The sequence below is a fragment of the Miscanthus floridulus genome, chromosome 2 (genome assembly GCF_019320115.1).
Source record: "Miscanthus floridulus cultivar M001 chromosome 2, ASM1932011v1, whole genome shotgun sequence".
NCBI classification, from domain to species: domain Eukaryota; kingdom Viridiplantae; phylum Streptophyta; class Magnoliopsida; order Poales; family Poaceae; genus Miscanthus; species Miscanthus floridulus.
In genome coordinates, this window is record NC_089581.1 from 63,479,460 (window position 1) to 63,491,037 (window position 11,578).

The 11,578-nt window shown below is 52.0% G+C and overlaps 1 protein-coding gene across 1 annotated transcript; it reads left to right on the top strand.

The window, feature by feature from the left end:
• The first annotated feature begins 9,450 nt into the window (after window positions 1–9,450).
• Window positions 9,451–9,909, top strand: LOC136536635 (uncharacterized). The gene has a single exon (XM_066528861.1). It carries the CDS (start codon window positions 9,451–9,453, stop codon window positions 9,907–9,909), a length of 459 nt encoding a protein of 152 aa, XP_066384958.1.
• The last annotated feature ends 1,669 nt before the right edge of the window (window positions 9,910–11,578 follow it).

Genomic DNA, 11,578 nt, shown 5'->3' on the forward strand with positions numbered 1-11,578 from the left:
TTGGTTGGAACCAATTGCTGCATTATATATTCTTCCTTGTCCTGATATCGCACTGGAATCCTATTTAAGTGCAGGACGGGTTAAATGCTTAGCCATGCTTAATGTGGTAGAAGTCAGGTGATTTCCTATCACCTGCGAGCTTTAGGATGAGGTGGATCATGGTTGGCTATATTTGCTATCGTGGAAAAGAACCATGTGAATAATGAAATAAGATCGGACGGGGTCTTGTGTAGGTTTGAACATAGTGACTCCGTCTGAGTCGTTTAAGGATCGATACGCTGTACGTCCTCATGTCATGTTGAACGCAGCCTAACACTTAGCTGGCCGGATAAGTCGTTCCGACCATGAAGCCTAGTAGCTCGACTCAGGCTGGGGACGCGAGCAGTGGCGACATTCTGGAGGTAGTAAGGATGTGCGGAGAGCTATTGGCATAAGTCCAAGGCGGGTTAGAGTCCCGAATAACCTGGACAGTGTGGTTCTCTGAGGATGTCGATCTGTTTAGACTCGCGACTCCTGAATCATACCAAAGGTGACTTGTTTGCGACCCTGATAGGGGAAGCAGGGTTTGTGTTTAGAAATACCCCTCCAACTGGATAGGAATCGATTCGAATCACTATCTCTCCCGGATAGTGAGAACTTGACTAAGCAGCGGCAACGTAGATTCCATTAATTTAACGATATGGTTAAATGAATGATGATGATAAGGTTGCCACAATGAATACATGATATGGTTATTAATGTCTGCACCCTAATAAAATGATTGCTTAGTACAGGTGCTAATATAGATGACAGGTTAATGGCTAAAAAGTCACTGCTAGTCAGGATAAGAGTTGATCATACTACTTATGCTTTTCTGCAAAAAGAAAGTGCCAGCCAGCTCCACTACCTTAAGCTTTGCATAATCCTTGGAGTCATTTGTTTGGTTTTCGATGGGTAAGTCTAGCTGAGTACATTCCCGTACTCAGGGTTTATTCTCTCTTGTTGCAGATGACCTTCTATATTAGGGATTCTGCAAGTATTGTCTCCACCCGGTGGGTGATGAAGACTAGATCATGGGCATGATCTCCGTTCTCTTATCTGAATGCTTTTGTGGGCCATGATCAGCAAACCAGTATGTGTATTTGAACTCGGGGTGTGAGTAAACTATTTGCTTCCGCATGTTTACAAGACTTGTTTTGTAATAACAATGACTCTGTGATGATGTAACCTATTTGCAAACGTATGTGAAATGTTGTAACGTACGATATGTTATGTTGAATTACTGTGATCTTGGTTGTATGCAAGTTGGTTTGAAATCCTTTGAGATTTCGATTGACTACCGGGTTTATATGGGCTCAAGTTCGAGAATTTGATCGTTTCGGCGATTGTTTTTGTACTTGTGCTCTTATAAATTGGCCGGTTCTGTGACAATCTCGCCCGATGCCTTTGGGCTAGCCCTGCCTCGCCCGAGGGCTAAGCGCTAGTCTCCACCTCACCCAACGTCTTTGGGCTAGCCTCACCTTGCCCGAGGGCTAAGGGCTGGCCTCCGTTCCACCCGATGCCTTCGGGACAGCTCCGCCTCGCTCGAGGGCTGAAGGCTAGTCTCTGCCTCACCCGATGCCTTCGGGATAGCTTCGCCTCGCCTGAGGGTTGAGGGATAGACTCCGCCTCGCCTGACACCTAGGGGGTGGGCTCAGTCATGCCCAAGGGATAAGGACTGGACTCTGTCTCGCCCGACGACCGAGGACAAACCTCGCCCCATTCGATGTCCAAAGACTAGTTTCATCTTACCTGATAACTTCTCCTTCGTGCCCCAGCAGGAAAGGTACTGCTAGGGAATGACTGGATGGGTGCTTTAGACCCTTCCGGGCACCGTAGAGCCCAAAAGGTATTACAGGCGCATGCTCCTCGCCCTGTAGAGTTGTAGGCGCCGCCTTTTGCTCTGGGACACGAAACTCGACGAAGATATACGACAACCACTACACTCCAAAAAAGGATTTGTGATCTCTAGGAAGGATGGACATGTCATCACCATGTTATGGACCCAAGGGAGCAGCGCACACTTCCAGACCCCTTGGGTCCACCAAATCAAAGGACCTTGCCCACAACGCTACTCCGGACCCTAACCCCACGTCCCTCCGATAGAGACTCATAGGAGCTAGAAGGCGTGCAGAGCAAGGCTAGGCAAGGTTCATAAGTCAAAACCACTATACTACAGCCCATACCATGCGTAGGGTAGTATTCTGCAAACATCCTGACATTCTACAGGGGCATCGATAGTATTGTAGGCACTTATCATCCTTTCACACCCATCAGAATGGGTAACCGAGCTAGGTAGACGTGAGCCACAAGGCTAGGTGGAGTACGCATCCTAAGTCCTCACCCTTGTAAAGCCGTCCCCTTCATCTATAAAAGGGGATGCGCTTCCTCCAACAAAGGGGGACCAAACGACATGAGACACACACACACACAGTCAAGCTGCTACCAAGCTCTTGGCCTCCTTTCGACCCTTCCATCAGAGACTTGGGACATGTCCCTCTCTCGATCGTTTGTATCCCCTACTATGAACCATTCATGGTGCTAATAACACGAGCAGCAACAAACTGGATGTAGGGATATTCAGCCTGAACCAGTATAAATCTTATGTCCTTTAGTGCACCATCCGAGCCTAATGCGCATTACTATAAATTTACTTGCTGGTGCTTGTACGAAACACCGATAGTTGGTGCGCCAGGTAGGGGAGCTTGCGCGTTCCAAATCAGGCCTCGGATGGCCACCCATGCAATCAGCTAGGCCCCAGGCACACATGTGTGTTTCGGCGACCTAGATTTCATCATCACACTAGGAGGAGAACTGGCGCTGACCCACACGGCCGCCTAGTCTCTCCCTTCCATCAACCTTAGCCGTCTGAGGCTTAAGGGCCTACCAAGTAACTCCCTTGGACCCTAGTTATCTAGGGAGGCCTCGCGCAACGTTGCCCTATTTCTGGAAGGTCCCATACGGAGTGCCCCAACAGCGTTTTCGTTCGGTCTCCGCAACGCTACGGCGACCGCTGGCCACCTTCTAGCACTATGTATGGTTCAGCTGCCCACGGACAACAAGTTCATGGGGACGATTGAGCATGATACGGAGACTCTCTATGGGCTCCTCAACGAGGAGCCAAGATCGTTCTCTAGCTCAGACTCCAGTAGGGGGAGCCACCACCCTTCTTGAGAATGCTTCATGGCGTAGACCCCTGAGGGGCACGTCGAAAGTGTCTTCGGGGAAGAGGTCACCTTGACAAACAACCCTGATGGCAGATCCGGGGAAGAGACGGTAGCCCCATCTCACCTAAGGATGGAGTGGCTGAGGGCCCGTCAGCTAGAGATCGATGAGGTTGGGCAAGGGCTTGTCCGGGAGTACACGGACATTAATCGTGAGATTGAACACTGCAAAGACAGGGGGGCGCGCGCCATGGCCCGCACCGTACACCAAAGGATCCTCACCGATGACGGGACCCTTCCTCACTTCGCTTGAGCGAGCCAAAACATCGCCATAGCAACTGCCTTGCTACATGGCCTACCGAAGGCCGCGACATCCGAGGATCGCCGCGCCTGCCAAGAAATCCGCACGTTGCTCGAGCGTGCGGCGGCACAGCAAGTAGAAAGTTCGTTATCCCGATGACGTGAGCCCGACACGAGCCAGCAAACACCCTTGGTGTGCCCCACCAAGGACGCATCCATTCACCAAACACCGCCAAGCGGTAGGACGCCCTTCGCCATCCCAGTGCACCAACGTCTCGGCCATGACCGTGATGTGCGTAGCACCATTGACGCCCGCAGGCACGTCCACGGCGACGCAGGAGAGGTGGCCCGCTGCGGCTACCATCCCCGGTGTGGCGGATGCTATGACAGTGGCGAGGACCAAAGCCCGAGCCCTGGCCTACTAGGCCCTCAGGCCTTTGGCCGACATATCCTCAACGCTGCGTTCCCCCTAAGGTATCGACCGCCTACCAACATCCCTAAATATTCTAGCGAAACAAATCTCGATCTTTGGCTCGAAGACTATCGGCTTGCATGTTAGGCTGGTGGTGCGAGTGATGACGATTTCATTATTCGCAATCTCCCGCTGTTCTTGGCCGATTCGGCACGAGCATGGTTGGAGCACCTACCGTCCAACGCAATTCAAAGTTGGGTAGATCTGACAAAGATCTTTGTGGGAAACTTCCAGGGCACGTACAAACACCTTGGAAACCCGTGGGACCTCAAGAATTGTCACCAGAAGGCCGATCAAACCCTCCGCGGGTACATCTGGTGCTTCTCTCGGTAGTGCAACAAGCTCCCTAATGTTGCCAACCCTGATGTAATAGGAGCCTTCCTATCCGGGACAACCTGCGAATCCCTAGTCCACAAGCTAGGACGTAGGGGCCCGCGGACTACCAAGGAACTCCTGGACATCACCACTAGTCATGACTCTAGAGAGGAGGTGGTCGGAGCCATCTTCGACTGCTCCGATGGAAAGACAAGGCGGGACGAGGACGCCAGCGAGGGTGCTTCCAGCCGTCCTGCCAAAAGGAAAAATAAGAAGCAATGGCGCGATAACTCGCTTGTGGCCACTACCGACCGCAAAGGTGGCCGGAAGCCCACGGAGGGCACTCCGAACCACTTCGAGAAAATGTTCAAGCGGCCATGCCCAAACCACACCTTCCCGGCCAAGCATCTATACAAGGATTGCGGCCTCATGCGCAAATACTTGTCTGGGGGCCTTAAGAAAGGGGAGCAGGGGAAGGAACCTGTTCCCGCCACAGATGACGTAGAAGAGAAGGATGACGCCTTCCCAACGCCGACCGGTGCCCTCATGATCTTCGGAGGATCAACGGCCTATGACTCTAAGCGCCGCCAGAAGGTTGCGCATCGTGAGGTCTATACAGCCGGACCGGCCACACCTGCCTTCCTCCGGTGGTCAAAATCCACCATAACCTTCAACCGGACCGACCATCTGGATGCCGTCCCACACTTGGGAAGGTACCCGCTTGTTGTCGATCTGATCGTTGGTCCAAAGCGGCTCATGAAAGTACTGATGGACGGAGGCAGCGGCCTCAACATCATGTATGCCAAGACGCTCGATGAGATGGGCATTGACCAAACAAACCTCCGTCCCATCCGAGCACCTTTCCATGGCGTTGTGCTCGATAGGCAAGCTGTGCCACTGGGGTAGATCAATCTACCCATCACTTTTGGCGATCGGTCCAATTATCGGACTGAGACCCTCACCTTCGATGTAGTGGGGTTCCCAAGGACTTTTCACGCCATCCTAGGATGACCATGCTACACGAAGTTCTTGGCCGTCCCCAACTATACATACCTTAAGCTGAAGATGTCGGGCCCCCGTGGGGTCATCACCATTGGCACCTCCTTCCAGCGCGCATACGAGTGCGAAGTCGAATGTTGCGGTCACGCATCCGCAGTCATCGCCTCTAAGGAACTCACCACCCTCAGGGAGGTGGTTGCCAAAAAAATGCCCAACGCTAAGAAATCAACCGGGTCGTTCGAATCAGCAGAGGGCTCCAAGGAGGTCCTCGTGGACCCCAGCAGCTCCAAGACTAAAAGGGTACGCATTGGTACTGCGCTCTCCTCCAAATAGGAAAGTGTGCTCGTTGACTTCCTCCATGATAACAAAGACATCTTTGCATGGAAACCCTCGGATATGCTAGGCATCCTGAGGAAGCTCGCCGAGCATACCTTAAAAATTCACCTAGGCTCCAAGCCGGTGAAGCAACGCCTACGCTGCTTCGATGAGGAGAAATGCAGGGCCATCGGTGAGGAGATAGCCAAACTGTTGGCCACAGGATTCATTAAAAAAGTATACCACCCAGAGTGGTTAGCAAATCCTATTCTTGTACGAAAAAAGAGCGGGAAATGGACAATGTGTGTCGATTACACATGCCTCAACAAGGCGTGTCCAAAGGATCTGTTTCCTTTGCCATGAATAGACCAAATAGTTGATTCCACCTCAGGGTGCAAAACCCTCTGCTTCCTTGATGCATACTCCGGCTACCACCAAATTGCAATGAAAGAATCTGACCAGCTCGCGATATCTTTTATCACCCCCTTCGGATCGTTCTGCTACATTTCAATGTCGTTCGGTCTGAAGAACGTTGGGGTAACTTACCAGCGTTGTATGCTCAACTACTTCGGAGACCTCATTAGGCGGACCATTGAGGCCTATGTCGATGACATCATAGTCAAGTCCAAGCGAGCTGACCACCTTGTCGCCGACCTTGAACAAACCTTTGCGAAACTCTGAGCAAACGGCATCAAACTCAATCCTAAAAAACGTGTTTTTGGGATCCCGAGGGGCATGCTGCTCGGCTTTATTGTCTCTGAGCGTGGCATCGAAGCCAACCCAGAGAAGATATCAGCCATCACAAAGATGGGCCTGATCCAAAACATAAAGGGGGTTCAGCGGATCATAGGGTGCCTTGCCGCCCTCAGCCGATTCATTTCACGCCTCGGCGAACGAGGACTCCCCATTTATCGACTCCTGAAGAAATCTGACCGCTTTGAGTGGACAGCCGAGGCTCAAGAAGCGCTTGACATGGTTAAGCAATTTCTAACTAAACCCCCGGTTCTGGTCCCTCCAAGCAACGGAGAATCCCTCCTCCTATATATCGTGGCCACCACGCAAGTGGTTAGTGCCGCCTTAGTAGTAGAGTGGGAAGAAGAGGGGCACGCCTTCAGGGTGCAGCGCCCTGTATATTTCATCAGTGAGGTATTATCCGACTCCAAAACCCGCTACTCCCAAATCCAGAAACTCCTATACACTATCCTCATCACCAAGAGGAAGCTACGCCACTACTTTGAGTCACACCCTGTGATAGTAGTGACATCGTTCCCCTTCAGTGAGATCATTCGTAGCCAGGACGCTATGGGAAGAACCGCAAAGTGGGCACTCGAGCTGATGGATCAGGGCATTTCTTATGCCCCCTGAACAGTGATCAAATCTCAGGTACTGGCTGACTTCATTGCAGAGTGGACCGAGGTCCAGATGCCACCAGCAGTCATCGATCAAGAGTACTGGACAATGTACTTTGATGGATTGCTGATGAAGAAGGGCGCCGGAGTAGGACTAGTTTTTGTATCTCCCCTCGGGGTCCGCATGAGGTACATGGTTCGGCTCTATTTCCCCTCATCAAACAATACTGTAGAATACGAAGCGCTCATCAACAGCCTACAAATCGCCATCGAGCTAGGCATCCGACGCCTTGACATCAAGGGCGACTCCCAGCTGGTCGTCAACCAGGTCATGAAGGAGTCATGCTGCCATGACACAAAGATGGAGGCATACTGCCAAGAAGTCCAATGGCTGGAGGACAGATTTGACGGCCTCGAACTCAATCACATCCCAAGGCACCTCAACAAAGCAGCCAACACACTCGTGAAAGCAGCATCCGACCGAGAGCCAGTCCCAGTAGGCATCTTTTCCAGCGATCAACACAAACCCTCGGTACGCTACGTGGGGTCAGAACAAGCCGACGATGGCCCATCTAGTTCGACCCTAGGGGCCGATCCGCCAACTGCTTAGCCTGACCCCAAGGTTATGGAGCTTGAAGAGGACCCAGCAGCGGAGTCCAACCCTCTCGATGACTGGAGAACGCTTTACATCGACTTCCTCCTCCGCGACATACTACAGCGGACAAGACGGAAGCCTGACGGCTCGCGCGCCACGCCAAGTCCTTTGTTCTTGTAGAGGGTGAACTCTACAAACAAAGTCATATTGGGATCCTGCAACTCTGTGTCCCTAGTGAACAGGGAAAACTACTGCTAAGCGATATCCACGGTGGAGTCTACGGTCATCATGCCGCACCAAGGACCTTGGTTGGGAATGCATTCCGACAAGGCTTCTATTGGCCCACCACAGTAGCCGATGCCAAGCAAATTGTATGCACCTATGAAGGGTGTCAGTACTATGCTCGGCAAACTCACCTCCCAGCCTAAGCACTCCAGATGATCCCCATCATGTGGCCCTTCGCGGTCTGGGGGCTCGATCTGGTTGGGCCACTCAAAAAGGTGCCCGGGGGCTTCACCCACCTACTTGTCACTATAGACAAGTTTATAAAATGGATTGAAGCTCGACCAATATCCACGATCAAATCCGAGCAAGCGGTGCTATTCTTCCTTGACATCATCCATCGCTTTGGAGTACCAGACTCCATCATCATAGACAACAACACATAGTTCACTGGCAGGAAATTCATTCTATTCTATGATGAACAACACATCTAGATCGATTGGGCAGCCATCGTGCACCCTCGGATGAATGGGTAGGTCGAGCGCGCAAATGGCATGCTCCTGCAAGGCCTTAAGCCAAGAACTTTCAACCGGTTGAACAAGTTTGGCGCGTGCTGGCTCGCTGAGCTTTCGGCCGTACTCTAGAGCCTGAGGACAACTCCTAGCCGAGCCACTGGCTACACACCCTTCTTCATGGTCTATGGTTCTAAGGCCGTTCTCCCAACGGACCTTGACTATGGAGCACCAAGAATCAGAGCATACAACGAACAGGGGGCCGAGGCATCTCACCAAGATGCCATGGACCAGCTAGACGAAGCCGGCGACATCGCCCTCCTCCATTCGGCTAAGTACCAGCAAGCGTTGCGATGGTACCACAGCCGACGGGTGCGGGGTCAAGCCTTCAACATCGGGGACCTCATCCTCCGCCTTGTCCAAAGCAACAAGGGCCGCCACAAACTCTCCCCACCCTAGGAAGGGCCCTATGTCATCGCGGAAGTACTTCACCTGGGTGCCTACAGGTTGAAAACCATCAACAGCGAGGTCTTCACCAACGCTTGGAACATTGAGCAGCTACGTCATTTTTTCCCTTAAATAAACGCATGTTTCTTCCTTATCAGTTTTTGTCATTACGAAACCTCGATCCTTAGTGACATCCGACCCCTGCAAATTGTGAGGGGTCATACCTCACTCGAGGGCTGACATGAATAATACAAGTATGCTTGCAAAAACTTCCTGTGTTGTATTTGCAAACATTCTCTAAGTTTTCTGTTCTTCTCGTAAAAAAGTCCTAAGGACTAAGATTTCAGGAACAAATTCTGAATATAACTGGTAGGACTGTGGGAGATCCATGCCCCAGAGGCTGCGACCTCTTTGCTCACCAGCGCGATCAGAATTAATTCACCCGCACTCCTAGTTTCTTATGATTTAATACATGGGAAGGGTCGGAGGGCACAAAAACCTTTTTTACAGAAAGAGGAAAGGCCGTTTGCCGTAACAAAAGATGAAAATGTGTTCAGTTTTGCACAAATTCGCCACTTACAAAGTGATTTCATTACAAAAAGGACTAATATACTTGTAAATTCAAAGGACTATTTACTCAGAGGCTCCCCCACAAATTTATTCAATTACAGTCTTTGCCTAGCTTTACTACAAGTACTGCTGCAGTCGCCGCACCACGCTCTCCATCGACAACGCCCCGGGCATGTACATGGGCCAGTGCATCTACTGTGGCCACCACACCACGCTCTCCATCGGCGACGTCCTACCACTTCGCGGGGTCCTCAAAGGTGCCGTCACCTGCAGTGTTGAGCTCCATGCAGGCAAATGCAGCGCCTCCGCTGGGGCATCCAGGGACTACAACATCGTCGTCAGCCGCAACCCCGACAGTGATGCTTCCGCCGGGGCGTCCAGGGACTACGACATCGTCGTCAGCCGCAACCTCGACAGCGATGCCTCTGCCAGGGCATCCAGGGACTACGCCATCATCATCAGCCACAAACCTGACAATGGCATTAGGGCAGGAAACGCCTCCCACCAAAGGAGGGACACAGTGAATGACAGCAAAGTCGACGAAGTACGGCGCCCTCTAGCGCTCCTTCTCCTTCGGCAGCAGCGACTCCTCAGCAAGGGCGGCTCGCACCATCTCATCTATGTTGGATGACCTCCGGCTCAACATCACGCTCTAGATTCATGAGCGGATCTGTGAGTTCTCTCTCCCCTAGCATCACCCTCTCTTACTTAGGAACCGAGGCATTCGGTGGAAAGGAACGAGGAAAAGGGGTGGAGGCTCAGAGGTTGGCAAGGAGGTGGGACAAAAACTCTTCCCCCCTATTTAAAGAAGGGGCTCAGCAGCTGAGGAAAGGTGAAAGGTTTGGCCAAAAAGATCTCTGCCTTCCCCTCTTCAATACAAATGCAAAATCAATGCCGATAAGAATCTGAGGTGACGCGTTGGAAATGACGGGACGTGCTCTGATTGACGGGACACCGCCTGGTAAGCCAGAATGTCACCTGGGCATGGCCCACCACTAACGCGCCCTAGACACAAGAGCCAGGGCACACTCACCTATAGGCGACTCTCTGCTTCCCTAGGTAGGACCAGGGACGATCCAACAATGGAACCTCCATCCGGAGGGAGGCCCAACGGCCCCCCTGGGTCGATCGGTCGGCCCAGGCAAAGCAACGAACAACGAATGACCGGCCATAAGATAAGCACCCTTGTTTATTTACTTTGAGTATTGAATTCTTTGCTGAGCTTCCGACCCAGCAACGGCAGGGACACGGACATCGCTCGGGGGAAGGCCAAGGGCGCATGTTTGTTTCAACACCCTCTTAGTCCGATCCCTCCTTTATTTTGATTAAAATTCTACATTCAAACATTACATATGCAAAACGTTGCATCCTAATGCTTCGTGTCGCGTCACGAAACGGCCGTCACCTCATTTGATATAGGTGGCAGTAGGCCGAGGTTCGAAGGCCGGCCCACGAAGGGCTCGAGGCCGCCTCGTGCCAAAAAGAGCTAGGGAGAAATAATTGAGACAAGCCCCAGCGGCCCTACCTGACCCCGCTCAAAAGTGGTCAGGGACGTTTCAACCTTTTCTCGTTTGATTCTAACCCCGAGCTAAACCCATAGAATCTCCATCGAGGAGAGGCCATCGGGCCACCTGAGCCTATCGAACGGCTTGGGTATCTGCCGGGAGGTGGGTTAAGAATTTGTGGAGTGCCACCAGAAGGCTATGCCGACCCCATCAGCAAATGATGAACCCGGATTCCACACGAACGTACCCGTTAGTGAGCTCATTGAGCGCGATACTCAAGCCGTTGAGGCAAGTGTCGCTTACTCAGCTCCTCTGATTGTGAAAATCGAGGACGGGGTAACACGCAAATTACGGTCGACCCCTATCAGACCCTGACAAGGCCTGGGGGCTTGAGCTGTAACATCCTGCCTCTACAAGGCCGGGCCCACTTACATCTGGCAGCTTTTCTAGGACATAGACTGCCCTCACAGACCCACACAAGTCTTTTCTGCGCACTTTGTCCTCACTCATGCGCACCCAGGAACGACTTCCCGGTCGGTCACCCATCCTAAAATTGCTCTAGACCAAGCACGCTTAACCGCAGAGTTCTTTAGAGATAGGCTTCCAAAAAAGAAGTTACAACTTGTTGGTATGAGTATCCTATTAATCCTGTTAAGCCCTGAGCTGGGATGTTACATCCTCACCCCCTTAAGAGACCGACATCCTCGTCGGTCAATCCCAAGCTAAGAATGTCCCCTCTTGGCCACATCCATGTGTCTAGTGCCAGCGCATGTGCTATGTTGTGTGACCACTCTA